At 46.0% G+C, this 18242-nt stretch overlaps 1 protein-coding gene and 1 long non-coding RNA gene across 16 annotated transcripts; one reads left to right on the top strand and one right to left on the bottom strand.

The window, feature by feature from the left end:
- Window positions 1–496: 496 nt before the first annotated feature.
- On the bottom strand, window positions 497–9438 carry LOC123110892 (uncharacterized). Of its 15 annotated transcripts, none has more exons than XR_006453791.1 (14): window positions 9201–9430; window positions 8161–9110; window positions 7304–8067; window positions 7069–7221; window positions 6724–6978; window positions 6237–6611; window positions 6058–6135; window positions 5610–5855; window positions 5299–5494; window positions 5078–5170; window positions 4732–4988; window positions 4557–4632; window positions 1653–1792; window positions 497–1554 (listed from the first exon to the last, which is right to left on the bottom strand). XR_006453791.1 is itself a non-coding variant. In XM_044531527.1 (6 exons), exons 3-6 carry the CDS (start codon window positions 7385–7387, stop codon window positions 6408–6410), a joined length of 696 nt encoding a protein of 231 aa, XP_044387462.1. In that variant the 5' UTR covers window positions 7388–8067; window positions 8161–9110; window positions 9201–9430; the 3' UTR covers window positions 6345–6407. The 15 variants fall into 15 exon arrangements, 1 of the variants encoding a protein (XP_044387462.1); XR_006453793.1 differs by having other exon boundaries at window positions 497–822; window positions 1653–1732; XR_006453790.1 differs by having other exon boundaries at window positions 1653–1704.
- A 7231-nt stretch (window positions 9439–16669) lies between these two features.
- On the top strand, window positions 16670–18028 carry LOC123115871 (uncharacterized). Its single transcript, XR_006456787.1, has 4 exons — window positions 16670–16808; window positions 16903–16988; window positions 17404–17489; window positions 17581–18028. It is a non-coding gene; the product is annotated as an uncharacterized lncRNA (long non-coding RNA).
- The last annotated feature ends 214 nt before the right edge of the window (window positions 18029–18242 follow it).

The following is an 18242-nucleotide window of genomic DNA, read 5'->3' as shown; positions in this document are numbered from 1 at the left end:
AATTGTCCAGGCTTATCCTTTGCTACATAAAGGATTGGGCCACCTTGCTGCACTTTATTTACTTGTTACTCGTTACAATTTATTTTATCACAAAACTATCTATTACCTACAATTTCAGTGCTTGCAGAGAAAACCTTACTGAAAACCGCTTATCATTTCCTTCTCCTCCTCGTTGGGTTCGACACTCTTACTTATCGAAAAAACTACGATAGATCCCCTACACTTGTGGGTCATCAGCATGCAGGTACAAAGTACTTCGTAAACAGTCAAATAACATCAGCCCATGCAATGTGTGCGTCTTTACCTAATAGTAGTTCACTGTACTTTGATTCATTTCAGATGTATGGTCCTCCAATCAAAATAGAATGAAAGGTCCATTAATGGCTTACCAACGTTGCCAGACAGCACCTACACTTTGGCCTTCTAGTGACACTCAAACAAATTCAATTCCATCACTAAAAGTAGCCAGTACAACTGAAAAATCTGAACTAAGAAAGATTATAATTAGCTTTTTATTTCCCTGTCTGCAAAGCTGGCAAACCATTCAAGTGTACCACAAGTACAACAACCAATAAGGCACATGTTTTATCAAGTACAACTCCTTTTGTTCTGCAAAACTCAAATACTCCTCCGGGTATGATCATGTCTCACACAGCAAACATATAGACTATACATATTTCAACTCATAGTGTCACTGATTATGTCCCGCACTCTTTGTTACCTGATTTTCTATAATATGTTACTTCCAAAACAGTCACACGTCCAAAATGGGATACAAGTCCAACATCCAGTCAAGCTCCTGACTCCTCTGCCATGGACTTGCTGGCAACAGGTAAACAACACTTCAGTTTTTGAAAGAAACTACGCTTACACAAATCAAGCAGTCTAAACTCCAAGCAGCTACATTTAAACTTTAAATTCACAACTCTCACCACCCCATATATTAAAAATGCAGTTGCGGCAGGCTCCAATAATCCCAACATATACCATGTGCTATCAAGCGGGAGTATGGACATAGTGTCAGGTACCACCATCCATGTGCCCCCATCATTTCAAGATTTGTTAATCTCTTCCATAGCTTGCATATTTATCTTCTTAAGCATACCTATCAGCATTGCTACACAACCCTGTATTCCCAGCCGGAAACAACAACTGGGACATGCTAGCTGCTGCAGCAGTTGTTGCATCAAATCGAAATGAACCAGAAGTTCCAACTCCAGTGTTTGCAAGGATATCAAAAGATGAACCCGATCCCTGTGTTCTGTACAACTACTACGATGAAATACAAAAGTGGGACTCACGTGAACTTCGCAGGTCATCAATCCCATCTGACCATTCCCCTTACATCATCTTCAATAAAACTTTTGATTCTTCCTCTCCAAACTAAACATGATACAGTATTGCTGCAGGAAAATGGTTTCACACCCTCACCCCTACTCTGTGGTTTTGACTGGGCATTCCATAATGAAGAACTTTGGTGTCGGATGAGGGCTCAAGAGTGATGGCATGTCTGTATCAGTACGAGTTCTTCACATGAAAGAAAGCAAGCTCTATCTAGAAGGAAGTTCGCGATACAGGACAATATTAGATCAAACATTTGCGGTACAAAAAATGCATAACTTGAATCACAAAAAATGAAAGAAAAGGATTACCCTTATGCTTGAAAACATCAGAAATAACTCTTGAATTGTGCTTGATGTCCATCTATATATGATTTTTATAGGATCAGGTCCTTTCCAGTAGCAAGGCAGATCAAATGCAACAAGTATACTGGATGTTTAGTAGGAAGAACCTAAAATACAACATGCAGTATTCCAAGAAAGTAAGTCGACCAAAAAACCATCAACATTCTATCCTGCTTTTACCATTCCTTGTGCATTTAAAAAATGTATGGAAAATTAACTTAATTGCCCTTCTTTCACAAAAAAACAGTTTCAGATTATACTACTTGTCGATGGGGGATGGTGCCTTTATGAGGTAGACATCAAGGCCAAAACTCTGCTTGTAATGGATCCCATGTTGACAAACTCCCACAAAGGTACAATGGAGGCAAAGCATGGAGAAATAAGCAAACGCATTCTGCGCTGCCTGTTCAACTGCCTGAACGGATGTTATCCAGAGTGGAAATTTCATACTTCATCATGGTCATGCAAATACAAGTACAACATGCATGAAAATTGCACTACGTGAGTTTATCCACCAAAAGTTGTTGTCTTTCAATAATTTAGCAAATGCTTATTCTTTAACCGTCACTTATGCTTTGCTACCTATAAAATGATGCAGATCTAACAGTGGCTTCTATGTACTCCATTACATCAAGGAATTTGATGGTGACAAGCTGATGATAAAGCCAACCCTAGTAAGTTATCACATCTCGAAATTACGACTCACGATGATATACTGACATACAATCATAACATATAACTTGTCCTGCGTACAGGCTTTAATTGCATACATGAGGATGCATATGGCATACGAAGTTCTCCACATAGAGGGCAACATAGCACACATCCAGAGCGATATCTACGGGCGCGCTATGCAATGAACCTCTATTTCCTACAAGTACAAGGAATCACCGTACCACTACTACAAGTGCACAAGACACCCGAGCTAGCATCCAGCCATCCTTCTTCAGTCTGAAGACCATATAGGTCTTGGTCAGTGTGACCAATATGCATGGCACACCTTAATGTGTTTAAATTCAATCAAAGTTGCATGGCAAAAACTATTATCCCACCTATGTCATGCACTTCTCTGTGGTCTCTTTCCTAGACAATTACTGTGTTATGTCAATTATGTCAGACCTAAGTCTACTAGTGCTCGCTTTGCATTCTCTCAAGTAGCTCATCACGTGTTTAACTGCAAATGTGTGCTTGACCTGCATTTATCATAAGCTTGAATGTATGACTTATATTCTCAAGTTCTAAAAATTTAGCAACTGCAGCTAAACACATTTTACAATGTAATAATCAAATGCCTCATTGCTACAAGCTCTCTTATGCTTGCAAAAATGTACACTGAAACACAGACTGCATGACCACATATAACAAACAACCCACATCAACTCAAGCAGCATAATATTCAAATCCTTTTCACATTTCCATTGAATTACCACCAGTGCTTTTCTTCCCCTGTAGTACAAACCCGTACGAAAAACAACTATTTGGTTAATGCAACACTTCTAGAGGAACACATAAATTCATGTCAAACAAAACAAGCCACATCCCTAACAATCATCCAAACCACCCTCAACAAACGAAAATTGACCATTTATTCAAAGATAAACATTGCCATCATTATGATAATGCGCAAAAAGAAACACCAAAATACACATCGTTCCACTTAAACCCACCTAACAACAACAAAGAACAACAAAGCTTTTAGACCCGAAACAAATTGCGGTAGTCTACATGTGAAACTCATAGGATCTCGCGACCAACTCAAGGCTCTGTCGCCTGGATAGCAAGCTTCCACACGACCAACTCAAGGCTCTGTCGCCTGGATAGCAAGCTTCCACACACCCCTGTCCATATCTAATTCTTTGACGATACTCCAATCCTACAGGACTGTTCCTAATACACTCCTCCCATATCAAATCCAGTCTACTCCCACCTCTCCTAACATGTCAAAATCCACGGAAACCCACCTGAGACAAACAAAAAAAGAACTCCAATGCACTACCAAAGAAAACTTTCTATCACCTCAAGAATATGTGCAAACAATACAAATTTTGGTCTCAATGAGTTTCATACCCCTGTTTCGTAAGCATTTAACACTCACTTCCAATAAATTTGTCTCACTTTCTGAAATAGTTAATTTGTCTCACTCACTACAATAATTACGAACAAAAAATGATTTTCCATCATCAAAATGATGAGGGGCGCCATGCACCTCCATCTCACCTAATGCAACTCTTGCTACCACTGTCAACCAACGCTCACACTATACCTTCGAAATTCCATCACCATATGTACCCACACCGGATAATCTCGAAAAAAATCATTTCAACACTAACAATGAGGCCACGAGAAATAAGGAACCACTCCTACCACAAATATAAACCATCATCGACCATTCCGATTGTGTTAGCCTTGCAATTTCAATCCATTTTCCCATCACATTTAAGCATCTGTTGAGGTGCCCGATTCTAACAAGGCATTATAAAAAAGTTCCGATCTTAGTACTTAATACGACATGCATCATAACTGCCATACATAAATGAATACATTATTTCAGCAAGTCCTCACATTTTCTTCACTCCCCATGTCAACTTAGTCGACCCCCTCGCATGCTGCTAAAAAGCATCCGGACCATACATCCATTTCATATGCATCACCCCTCAGGTTCATCAAATGCGACGCGCAGAACACTCTCCGCAATGAACTTCCCATGGTCATCACATAAACGGAAGACCTCAAATGCAACCAACTTCCGAAAGATTGCAATATTTTTCTGCATTTCTCACGGTCAACCAGCAGTCGAGCATCTAACTACTGAAACATAGAAAACAAATACATTTTTCCAAATAATGACAAAAAAGCAGACAATAGATTTACCTTGGTGAGTGGCCACTTCATCTTGTCCCCATCATACTGCCTGATTGCATGGGTCATACAAATTCTAGACTCCTCCCTATTAACAAAACAAAAAAATAAATCAATAACTACCAACATATAACACCTTGATCCCTGAACCCCAACATAGAAACTCGATTGTCCACCATTCGAATACCTGTTGAAAACATCAGCAGTAATCCTCGGAAACTTCCATCTCCATCTTTCAGATGTGCAATGCCACTTTGCAAAAAACTCATTCAAGTAGCAGAACAATACATTGTGAATCTGCGATACTGCCTCCTGATGCATCATATGGCGTTGCTCCGCACCTTCAACTTCGCGGCACATAGGATCAAGGACATGAATCTCCTTCCTCAGCATGTCCCACATATATGCAGCCCAACCTTGATCAAGAATAACAAGGACAAAAAACTGCATGGTTTGGTTTTGGGACTTATTAGAAACCGCATCTGTCTGTCTTATGTGACACATCAAACTTACAGCAAAACATAACACCTTACCGTCCTACAAGCCGTGATATCGTGCACCGTGTTTGCAAGCTGACACTGAACAGCCTTGATATGCAGGACTTTCTCCCCTGCAAGAACATGTGTCTATTGTGCGGAAAAAAAATCAGAATTCTAAATTGGCATATACAAACATGAAAACACATCACTCTAATTAACCAAAAAAAGATCAACCATACCACCCGGGAAAAAACCAAATAAACACATATACTCACCGAGAAATCTGGCACAAGAACTTCCCTCCACAACATCTAAGGGCTTGCTCCTTCCACGGCAGTGTCAAGCTGATAAAACCTCCGCAACACAAGAGTAACGACCTCATGATCAAGAGCATTCATCCCCAACATCTGCTGCTGGACACATCCAGCATTTACCCTCACAAGTCTCGGAACCATGTGCAGGAACCATACACTATGTGGAAAAGAAAATCGTCATGACAGTGACATGAAAAAGCAAACACTGATTTCAGGATGGTACCATATGCAACAAAAGAAAGCATGATCTTCAAAAAACTAGGACAATTTACCTGTCCCGGTCAAAATCATTCCCTCCAGCTATCCATGAATTGAACTTGCTCGTCAATGCTATTGGAGGCGGCTGCGGGAGACACCCCCGTGTCCATGGATCACCGCAAAAACTTGCAGATGCAACATACCTACGCTTTGGTAGCTTTGCTTCAGTTGAACTAAAATAAACAACATTTGCCTCCTGTGACTCATTTTCATGAAGGGATTGAACCATCTCGACGATATTTTGTGCATATATCGCAAGTCTGTCCAATAAGAATTTTTTCTCATCAATAGGTTGATGCTCCACTACAGGATTGTTGTACACAGGAACATCATCTACATTGTGTGATGGACCCTCATCTTTAACAATGTAACCCACAACATTACCATGACATATGTATCCAATATCCTGTAGTCTGCACAACCTATATTTTTTAAGGAAATAAATATGCTCCCAACACTCACCCATTCTGCTTTCGTTTATAACATTTCGGCTCCTTTTTATTCTTTGCTCATTAGCCTCATCATTCGCATTGCTAGCACCTGACCAATGAGAAAAACAACTCTCACTACACATGCACATGTAGGACACAAACACCGGCATAAAAATGAATTGTGCCTACATACATAATACTAGCTCCTACCTTCATCATCAAACATCTCGAGCCTGCGTCCCACTTCACTCACTCCTCTCCGACGATCGCCACCTGCTCTGATATAATATATACAACAAAACTAGCATTCGCCACACAGCAAACAGAAAACATAGCTTCTATTGTTTTATCACAACATAAATTGACATCTGAAAGAAGACATCATTGAGCAATACCAGTTTCACAAATTGTAATACACTTGGACAACCCTTTTTTTGCACAGCATCTACATTGGTCCTTCACAAATGCAACCATTTTCTCAGCAAAGCAAAACATATTAGACTGCAATTGGTTACGCAGCAATGTCGTACTCAGTGTACACTTCACATTGTGTTGTTTCAGCATAAGGCTCAACTCCTCCAAGACCTGTACCACACACATCATTAGACGTCTGTATAATTGTCACACATGTAAAACCCACACACATACACATATCCATATATATTTCAAACAGAAAAAATACATGAACCACCCATACCGAATCATCTTTGCAAATCTGACGAAGATGCTTGCTGAAATCACTCAGACCAACAAACCGATTCTCCATAGGATCACCCAGGGAAGTTGCTGGGCTTTTGTTGGCGCTTACACCGCCCACCATTGCTTCACGTTTTGGTGTCTCGAAGGACCCAACAACTGGTCGCTTCGATGATGATGGAATTGATGTAGCAACTCCACATGGTGGGCTCCCCAGAACTACACGCGTATAACACACCGAATCTGTAGGACGCACCTGTAAACATACATTTCTCTCTACTCAGAAACATATACTGATAAAAAAACTTAATCTGCAACAGACAGATAGAAAATTCAAGCTCCTTACCGCTCCAGGGACATAAGTTACGACACCACGCTGATCACAACGCGCCATCACTATCATTTCCCTAAGTCTTTTCTGATCAAAACACTGAATACGAGGGAATACAGTATGCACCATGTTGAAAATCCCCAGATCAATGTTGTCCAGCAAGAAAACCTTTTCATACAACAAACAAATTGATCAACGACAGCAGAATAACATATTCTTAGATTTTTGGAAAGCATATCTTGCAGTATACCTGGAAGAATAGATGGCATCCAAATAAGTGAACTATCTGCGCCTTGTTCTTATACTCCACCTTCAACTTCATCACAGCTGCCATCAGATCCTGAAGAGCGTACTCACACCAATTGAATTGCGATATCAACTCTTGATTCGCCACAGCACCCTAAAAGTCTATCATCTTGTACTCATGCTTCATGCCAGGTGACAAAAGGTAGCCGATGACAAAAATAACAAACGATATCTGAAAACAATCCTTCTCAAGCTTGCTCGACTCTTCTGAAATATCCCTGTTTGTGAAGTCTTCTGCAACCTTAAGATTATTAGTAGCTGATCCATTCATTCCAATTGTCTGCTTAATAAACTCTATTCCTGCACTCCTGATTTCACCATCCCTTCCACGAATAGCCCGATTGCCACAAGGAACACCAATTTTTTATGAAAATCCTCTGCTGTGAACAAAATCAAACGGTCTTTATCAATAGAAATTACACGCGATTTCACCTCCACCTTCCTCATAACCCACGCACTCATCCTCAGATCTATCTTTTGCAACAATGGCAGTTTCAGCATCCCCTCAAAACCAATCTCGGATACAAGCCACCTCTTGTAATCGTCAAACTTTTGGATAACCTCGACAACATGCTTGACTGATAGCCGTGAAGTCAACACTGGCTGATCCTCTGAAGCTTCTGATGACCACTCAACACCATCGAACGGATCTTCTCCTCCCATCTGCCTTCCACCTTCGGGTCCATGATTTTCGTCCTCTTCATCCATCTAAGTGCCCGAAAAAAAAGGAGACTAAATCTCGCCTCCAAAATGCAGACATTCGCTAGATCTAAAATGTATCAAGATTCAAACCACACTTACCAGTCCAGCTTAGAGCAAGCCCGCCAACAAGCACACCAAGAACTCCGCCCTCCGCTCCTCCAGGATCGCTTGGTGAGACCAGATCTGCGTCTCTCTTGGTGCCGCCTGCTGATGCGCCAGCTTCAACCGTTGTCGTCTGCAAAATGTGATTGATGAGAATCACAGGTAGCTCAGCAAAAAGACGCGGTCCGCTCGGTCCCATGCTACACACGCGAATTCAACCACATTTACCCCCGCATTGTAGCATGGACACCGGGACAGTGTCCAGCCACGTGTTGTACATGCGTATCGGAGTTACTTCATCACCCATTTGTTTTTTTCCACACTGATTTTATTAGCTTAAGTACTGACATTTCATTAATACTGGCCTGTCCAAGCCGAACATACAACCAAAAGCTGATCAAGCCAACCCGAACACACACCCAAAAACTGACCAAGCCATAAACATAGACCTGACACGCAACTCCGCTACCGCTAATTATAAAGCCTTCTACTGGGCACCCATACCCAGCTAAGATTAGCACACCTAATCGCTAATCAAACACACGCATCATGCTTGAAGCTGCAACCAGTACAAGGATGGCGATGCAAATGACCATGTTTCCCACAGAAACAACCAGATTGATAGATGCGGGGTCCAGTGCGACAGTAGCCGGACGCCGGCCAACCACCGCCGCACCAAGCACATATCCTCCAGCGCCGCTTGCCGCCGCATCAAGCACAGATCCTCCAGCACCGCCTGCAGCCGACATCTGCGACCCATCCGATCCTCCGCCCTGGTTTCCGGCCTCGCCATCCGCCGCCTGCAGATGACCACCTTGATTTGCTCCCCCAATTTCGTTCTCGTCTGCATTGATTTGTGCCAATGGAGGTGCCGCCGGTCCAAGCGAAGCCAGATGTTCCGCGTATGCTTCTTGCCACCGGTGGAAGTCGCAACCATCTCTGCCCGGCTGCATGGATTAAACAAACAAACAGAAAAAATCAACAGTGAACAAGAAAAGAACCAGCTCCCAGCACTTATCGATCCAAAACCAACTCACATTGTGATTGCGGCACTTGTAGAAATGCTCCCCCGCGAATTGACCACGCCTCGCCACGAACGTCACCACTATCCTCCCGCAATCCGGGCAGGCGACTCTAGGCAGGGCCACCGGATCTGGGACTTGGTTGGCGTTCTCCATGAGCTCTACCTGCAGTTCCTCCTCTGGATTTTTCGGTGGCAAATGAGCAGATAGGTGCGCGGTGGCTGGGTCGCTGGGGTAATAAATAACTCTGTTGCACCTCACAAGCATCACTTCCCACCCCGTGACGCTAACGGAAGACACAAACACCGTGACCCGTCCGCCCTCCGTCTGTTCCTATACCTCTGGTACACATTGGTACATAACCAAACCCGCCGTCATAAACATACTACCGTCTGAGGCAGCTTCTGTTATGTACGTATGCCAATTCGTACCTCTAGTATGCCGTCCATGTACGACGTATAAAACATATAAATATCTAACAGCCCACATCCCCACAGCAGATTCAACGCGAACCGATACCAGGAGTGCGCGTTCTCGGGAGCGCCTACCAATTTTCGATGACAACACCATATAGTCAACAGTTTGAATATACTATTAATCATGCTCTCGTTCTCCCCTCCGTACTCTTCATGATCAGCGCCAAGCGGGTAAGCTACCGCATTTTCAGTTTTGGCCGTTGCACAGTGCCCATATTTGCTGGCAAATAAACAGCGTTAGCTCACGTACACGAGTCGGCACAGCAGTACGGGCACACTTGCCATCACCGGCCACCCATGTACTATCATGATAGAGACCCATTATGTGTACGACTGCGGCATGCATCAAAGCAGTATTTTTAGCGCAACAAGGATGAAAAGGGTTCAGGCCGGTGAGCCCACGCATGCTAAGAAACAACCCCCACCCCCCACCCCACCCACACACACAGCGAGTCGCCGCCCCCCTTCCCCCTCGCCGCTGTCGCCAGCGGGCGCGGCCGGCCGTTGCCCGCGCGGCGCCCCGCAGTCCGGCGGTGGCGGCCCCCATTCTTCCCCTGGCGCTGGACCCCGGCTCGGGCGAGTTGTCCTGGCGGCGGAGCCCTTCGGTCGGCGGCGTTCCGGCGCTGATCTGGACGGCAGTGGTGCGGAGGCGTTGCCCCTTGGTGGCGGTGACGGCCCATGGCTACCGGCGCCCGGCGGCGCCCGGATCTAGGCCCTACGGGCCCGATCTGGGTCGGGGTGGGCCTGTTGGGGGCGCGGTGGGTTGTTCTCCTGTGAATCTAGCGAGCTCCTCACAACAGGGACGGCGGCTGTTGTGACGCGACTGCTGCAGCATGGCGGCGGAGCTTCACGGGCCCGTTCTGGGCCCGGCCGGACATTTGGTTTGGTGTGCCTCTGCTGCTATGCCCGGTCTGCTACCGCCTAAGCCGGTGGAGGTTGTTCCCTCCCTCGTGGCTGCGGTGCTGCCGGTCCTTGTCTACGGGTGTCTTGTTTGGATCCGGCCGGCCTCGCTTTGTTGGCCGTGATGAGACGACGGTGGTGTCCTCGTGACTGTGTTGGCGCATGTTGGTTGGCGGCGGGTGTGGTGGAGCCGAAGGTTGGTCCTGGGTGGCGGGCGCGAGGGGCTGGGAGAAATCCATGTCGGGTCTTGCCGGCACCAACGCAGCGATGCCTGCGGGCGCCGCCAACCTTGTTGAAGGGCGTCGGGTGACCCTCTCCCCCCTCTACCCTCCGTGTACCGGGAGAAATCCTAGGATTCGTCCGGGCAGCAGCGTCGTCATCGTCGCATTCCTTCTTGAAGGTGGTGCTTGGTACACGGCAACTCTGTGGCTTTGGAGCGTGGTGGTTATCTTCAGTGGGCGCAACGGACGCGGGGTGCCGTAGTTTTCGTTGATCCGGCGTTGTCGGCATTTTTTCTTTTATTTTCTCTTGTATTTTTTTGGCGTGCTTGTATTGTTAGCCCCCGCGTTGATGCTCATGCACAGCTAGTTTGAAGATACGAGTGCAAATCTCTGAACAATATAACATGGTGCTTGACATAAACAAAATAAAATAAAATCAATGAGTTAGCTGATACATGTAAACGATTTATAAAAATAAATATAATAGGATGGCATCAGGTAGGGCTTTATTCCTTTTACATCCTTTTTGAAAAATGTCATTATAAAATACTAGAATGCATCTTATCTGTGCTGATTAAGAAATACTAGATATCAAGTGTGGCTGGTTTAAGAAATGAGAGGCAGTGATGATAGTAATACGGATTGCGACCTTTGGTACAAAAAATAGAAAAATATATCATTTTGTATGCGTGATTTATTTTGTTTCTGGCGAGTTTCCGATAATTGTTTTTTTTAGCTATGAGAGTTTCTTGGGTTTTCAGCTCTGGAAAACACCGATTAGTACACTCGTTGGCATGGCATTGTCCTGAGAGGCAGTGATGATATGATATCGAAGAACATAACGAGGATGTGTCGTTCAGTTGATACGAGAATTCTTACTACTAGGGGCGATTGTTTTTCAAATAAATCGCTAATATGAAATGAAAGTCAAACAATTTGAAGGCATTTCTTAACCCATCAAACCAAAAAAAATATATATGTATGTATGTGTGTGTGTGTCTATATATATAGACAAGTGACCCGTCCCCGAGCTAGGGTTCCTTCTTGCTGCCGCCGGCCTCCCTCGTCCCCTTCCGCCAGCGCCGGCAGCCGGCGCGCGCGTCCCCCGGCCGCCTCCCTCTCTCCCTTCATCCTTCCCCTTCCCCTGCGCTCCCATCGCCCCCCGAGGCGGCGGAGCGCCCCTGCCCTCCTCCCCGTCTCGACCCCCTTCCTCTCCTTCTCCCTTGGCTGCCGCCGGCAGCGGCCATCGGCGTGCCCGGGTGGCGCCGGCGCCGGCGGATGTCCCTTCCCTGTGCGCCTGCAGGGGGAGTCGGGGCTCCCTCCTACCCGGCGGTGGTGGGGCCCGGCGGCGGTGCTCTGCGGGCCTCAGGTGCTCTCGACGCGGCGGCGTGGCCGTTGGCTGCGGGGCGGTGCGGTGGGCAGCTGGCCGGCGGCGCCCGCTCGGCCCAGATCTAGGCCCTTTCGGGTCCCATCTGGGCTAGGGCGGGCCTATGGGTCGGGGCGCGACGGCGTTGCTCCCTGGTGGTGAGGCTAGGCGGCCGTGGCTGCGGTGGTGATGGCTCCAGCAGCCGGCATGCTGCAGCGTGGCTGCATGGACTACCGGACTCGTTGGGGTCCGGTTGGGCCGGTGGCGGCCTGGCAGGTCCCTGTTGCTATGTTCGGTCGGCTCCGCGCGGTGGTGGAGGTGGTTTCCTCCTTTCGGCTGCGTTGTGGTTATCATCGAGTCCGGTGTCTCCTCGTCCTACCTCCAAGTCTCGTGTTGGTGGCCTCAATGAGACAGTAAAGATGGTGCGGTGTCCGTGGTGGCACAGGCTGGTGGGCGGTATGTTGGGCGGCGCGCTTGCGATTGTCTGGGTGGGGGTGGGGGTTTCGGGGCGGGAGAAATTTCTGGCGGCTCGTTCGCTAACGGCGCCGCTGCGCCCGTGGGCGTTGCCGGACTCTCCTGAGAGGCGTCGGTGATACCCCTTCCTCATTGCCATCCATGTACCGGGGGAAACCCTAGGACTTGATCGGGCAGCAGCAGCGTCGTCGTCGCATTCCTTCATGAAGGTGTTGCTTGGTACGCGAGGCTTCGAAGTGCTTGGCGAGTGGTGGTACTTCTCCGGAGGGTGCAGCGGGTGTCGGCCATCTTCGCTTAGTTGAGTTGCCAGCGCCGACATTTGTTTCTTTTTTCTTTTTTCTTTTTCTCCTTTTTCTTTTGGGCTCGTTTGTGCTACGGCCTCATCAAACTCGTTGTATCGGTTGGTCGTTGCTTTATAATCTAAAGTGGGGAGACCCTTTTTCAAAAAAAGAATATATATTAAATATATTAAAATGTGATACAAAAATAATGGGGAAAGCATGTGCATGATGCCTGCGTAAAAGACGAGGGCAAATGTTATTCCGAGTAACAAGAATAACTTGAATTATCCATAATTCGGCTAGTTTTTTGAACCATTCAAACAAAAAAAGGATGTTCTGGAGAGGTTCATGAATCTATATCTCTTGATCCTGGATATCAACATAGGACGACCGAGATTCGTGGATAAAAGCAACAACAGACTCCATAACAGCTATTTCAGACTCCAAAATGTCAGCGGCATCCACCCTAGGAACTAAACTGCAACACATCCCAGATTATCATCTTATCAGAATCAGATCCAACAACAAGATGCAGACAAACCAGACAAAGAAATGGCAGAAAAATCCGGTGGCAAATACAAGCTAAACACATTTTTTGTCCGAAAGCATTACAAGAGGAAACATAAATTGCGAGACTCCGCAATATTTGCCCTAACTCCGCCTCCTCAAAGAACTTCAGGCCATCCATGGCGAACCGTCGCTCACCCAGCTACGACGCGAAGGTGATGAATGGTCTCACCAGGCAAAAAAAAGTTTTGCACTGCGTGAAAGTAAATCTATCTGTAGCGTCACATGTTCATAATACAAATATTAAATTTCCCACCAGCCAAACCTACCGCGAGCTACATGTCCAAGTTTGAAAACAGCCCAGCAGGCACATGACATGCATGCATAGCGCTGTGTACCCGAGGCCCATGTACAATCGCAGCACCGCAGCCGCTCATGACTGCAGGGGCTAAGCAAACGCATTGGTAATGGAGCTTCGACCAACATCCGGGGACACAATTGGCTCCCAAGGGATGAAATGCTTGGGCCATATGACTGCCTAACACAAAACCGCTCAACAATGGTTTCTGAGCTTATATCTCCTGCTACGGCATCCTAGAATAGGCAACTGGTGCAGGCCACGTTTATGCCGATGGATGCTGACATTATATTGGGAATCCCTCTATGCACTCGAAACATGTCAGACTTTTGGGCTTGGCACTATGAAAAACATGGCACTTTTTCGGTCAGGTCAGCTTATAAGATGATCATCGCAACCAGACAGCGCTTATAAGATGATCATCGCAACCAGACAGCGCAGAGAGGCGTGGCTCGAGGGATCGGCAGGCCCGTCCAATGCTAGGGCAGAGTCAGGAGCGTGGAAAACAATGTGGAATACTGCAGTCCCAGGGAAGGTCAGAATGTTTTTGTGGAGATTATCGAAACAGTCGCTGCCAACAAATGATGTACGAGCCCACCGTCATATGGCTGATTCCAGCAGGTGCGGGTTTTGTGGGATACATGACTCGTGGCGACATTCGCTATTGGAGTGCACCGTATCGCGGAGTGTATGGGCGCTAGGAGATGAGGAAGTGATGCATAAAATCGTAGCGACTACAGAGCCTAATGCAAAAAACTGGCTGCTCGCTCTGATCGAGAGCCTGTCGCATGAGAATTTTGCCTTGTTGGCGGTCACGGCGTGGTCAATATGGCATGCCCGCCGTAAAGCTATTCATGAGGGGATCTTCCAAAGCCCCCATCAGACACATTCCTTCATCACAAGTTTTATTGCAGAACTTGGCGTTATCAACGATGCAAACCGACGCCCCCGACAGGCTGTGATTCCAGTTCAGCAACAAAGAAAGAACCTGAAGAAACCACCTCCCGGATATTACAAAATACATGTTGATGCCGCTGTTCGAGCCAGAAGAGGAGGATCAGCTGCTGCAGTATGTAGAGATGAGGCGGGGAATTATATTGGGGCCTCGGCGTTGGTTTTGGAGGGTGTCACTGACCCTGCGTCTTTGCAAGCGATAGCATGCCGTGAGGCGTTGTGCTTGGCGGAAGACCTGAATATCCACAACTTAGTCATAGCATCAGACTGCAAACAGGTTGTGGCAGACATTGGCCACAATGCTAGAGGAAGATATGGAGCAATTATCAGCGAGATTCACTTTAGAAATGCTAATGTCCAGTGTAAATTGACTTCTGAGTGTCGTGCTGCGAATTATGAAGCACATAGTTTAGCAAAATTTTCCATTTCTAGAGGTCCCGGTCGCCACGTTTGGTTTGGCGTTCCTCATAACCGGAACCGGATCCCACTTCATGTGGTTTTTGATGAATAAAGTTGTTTATCACCCCTAAAAAAAACCGCCCATGGGACCATTGTATTGCAATTTAATAGCCAGCATATATCCACATAAAACAAATCAGTACACATCGCAATGCTATAGTGGATGGCACAGATTTCGGCCTTCAGGTAGCTCGGCCACCAAAACGCCAGTCATCTCCACCATGCGATCTTTGTAAGAAGATATAACAGGTTCCATCGCTACATGGAGTATGAAAATTATATATTGTATTAAATGGCCTAGCTAGCACCCGGTGTGAATGAGGAGCATTTAGAACATATATGCCACCGGTATTAAATGTGCTAAATAAAGTGCTTTATTTGGTACTACTAGAAAATGCATTTAAATGTGTTTACAATTTGCCTTGATTTTCTGTATAAATCTCCATGTTCCACATTTCTCAACCCAGCTGAACCCCTAACCTTGCAAGGTTTCATGAGACCACGGAGCCCTAGCGCATTAGCTGCTACAACACTGGTGTTCCTCTCTTCGCTCTGCAACATCCAGCTTTTGGTCTCCGTCACGGGCTTGTCTAGGTTATCTACCTATCGCAAAGTGTCCTTGATTTCTTTTTGCTCTTATTTGTTCCTGTTGCTTGATTTACTTATTCTATGATCTATCCCATGCATATTATAGCTTTGCGATGGATAATTCCCCAAGTAAGCCAGAGCTCGGTGCTGCTACTACTGCCGTCGGCAATCCAGAGGTTGTACTCCCTAATGCCGCCAACGTTGAGGTTAACAGGTTAGCCCCTGGATGCTCAAGTTTCTTCTTCATCATTGTTTTCTTACTTACCAGGTATTTGCGAATCCTAATTAATGCCCATTGTCCAGTGTGCCAGCGGTTGATGATCGATTTTTTGTCCAAAAAGACCCCCTGCCGAGATGAATTGCCAAAAAAAACTACCTCTGGATCAATTTGACAAAAAGAACCCCCTCAGCGGTGGCGGCAGGCGCGGCAGGCGACACGTGGCACCTGCCGCCACGCCAGGTGGCGGCGGGCCCAGCCGCCACCGCCGGAGGCGGCCACCCAGCTAGAACGGATTTCCTGCAGTGCACCGCGCCGCGACGTAACGGGCGAGGCCAGGTGGGCCCTGCCGCCACCGGGCGAGGCGGCCTCTCGTGCCCATGCCGCGCCCAGGCCGACAGGCCAGCTGCACGCGCGACGAGACAGTGGGCCCGGCCGCCACCGGGTGAGGCGGCCGTGCTGCATTCGGCCCGACAGCCGGTCCTGTTGCAGATTATTCCTGGCGCTGATTCCGACGAAAACTTCCCTCATTCCCACGCGCGTAATGACGACGAATTTCACGCTGTTGCAAACTGGGCTGATTCCCACCCGCGGAGGACGACGAATTTCACGGGCGGGAACTGTTGTGCCGACACTACAGGGATGCTTCTCCTTTATATAGTATGCGTATGCTCCGTGCGCAAGCACACTCTGCCCTCCTCTTCTACTCTCTGCGTGCAAGAACAGAGAGAAAGCAAAACTCATTACACATTTCATTCGTGATTTAGGGTGATTTAGATTTGGATTTTGAATATGCTGAAGTTGAAGAAAAGATAGGCGAAGGTAAGATCTATCCATTTTTGTTGGTTTGGTTCACATGCATGCAGTTTGTACTATTTTTGTTTAGTTCATAACTATGTGTTCTCTGTTGTGGTAGGTATTATTTCATCATTTTTTGGAGTCATTTAGTGCTTCAGGAGTAGGATTTGTGTAGCGAAGTGAACTACGAAGTTGAAGATCAAGGTATGAGCTTTGCAATACATTTATTTATTTGTGCATGCAGGGTGGTAATTAGTTCGTCCTTTAGCTCGTTATTAGCTATGTGATGATAGTGCTTAGAGGTTAGAAATAATTTCAGACGAGAGATGTAGCATTTAAACTATTTTTTGAAATAGTAGGTTGAAGATGTTGCATCAATGTTAGGTGCGTCCATTAGTATTGACATGCGGAAAATCTTAATACGGTAATTAAGAAAAAATTGTACTATAATTGTTTATTGCATGCGGTATGTTATTTCATGTGGTATGTTATTTTATATGGTATGTTTATTAATAAGTCTATAGTTAGGAAACCGTAGGTCTACTTTGTTAAATCGCAATAATCTAAATTTTATATGTTAAGATTAGGTGCTAATGTACTTAATGATGTATGTAATTAGGTAAAATAATTCATCTTAGTAGCAAACAAGGAGGAGAAGACGTGATTGAAGAAATTGTGTTTCCATTTTCGCTGTCCCATTTTGAGGTGATGAACACATACATGGAAGTGCTATTTTCATACTTTTGTTAGCAGGAAGAAAAATCCGTGTGTAATATTGTTGTTAATGTGATAATAGGTTGACGAGGTTCATATAGTACTGGCGACGGATATTTATTGGAACTATTTTGACGCTTAATTGCATTCGCAAGCACATCCATATTGGAGCTAAGGTGAAAAATAAAAATGCACCAGTCAGGAACAATTTTTCCCGCCTATATCTCCCGCCATACTATCCCGCTCCACTATTTTGCTTATGTTAGGCCGAAATGATTTTTTTTAATATTTTGGCTGATGAATACTGTGCAACCATTGCCCGTCTTAGACATTGAAAAAAATATATTTTCAGGCAACGCTTTCCCCTCAATATTTTCCCGCAAACGCTTTCCCTCCATATGTTCCGCCACCCGTTTGCCGCCAACCCCTTCCCGCCATATCTTCCCGCCACTCGTTTCCCGCCATATGTTCCCGCCAACCCTTTCCCGCCATACTGCACTCGTTCTTTCCCGCCATTTTCTCCTCTCTACCTATAAAACCCCCTTCAGACGGAGGTGGATAAGCATTCGAGTGTAGTGTAGTCGAGATGTCCCATTATCCTTTCGATCGTAGTTTTCACACTGGGATGAGCAGGACTCTTCTGAGGCTAGCTACCGATTTCAGGATGGACAATAGGATAGTTCCATGGGACGAACTCATCGGTAGTGACATCATAATGAATGAGTTGGCTCACCAATTACGTAG

This window comes from Triticum aestivum, chromosome 5B (genome assembly GCF_018294505.1).
Source record: "Triticum aestivum cultivar Chinese Spring chromosome 5B, IWGSC CS RefSeq v2.1, whole genome shotgun sequence".
Lineage (NCBI taxonomy): Eukaryota > Viridiplantae > Streptophyta > Magnoliopsida > Poales > Poaceae > Triticum > Triticum aestivum.
The sequence above is the reverse complement of the archived record's forward strand: the minus strand, read 5'-3'. Positions and strand labels throughout refer to the sequence as shown.

Excerpts from the sequence above, each read along its gene's own strand:
- LOC123110892 (XM_044531527.1), bottom strand. The coding sequence starts at position 7,387 with ATGGCAGCTGTGATGAAGTTGAAGGTGGAGTATAAGAACAAGGCGCAG. Across the intron at positions 7,222-7,303 it reads GATGCCATCTATTCTTCCAG|GTTTTCTTGCTGGACAACAT; the intron begins GTATACTGCAAG and ends TTGTATGAAAAG. Across the intron at positions 6,612-6,723 it reads AGATTTGCAAAGATGATTCG|GTCTTGGAGGAGTTGAGCCT; the intron begins GTATGGGTGGTT and ends TGTGTGGTACAG.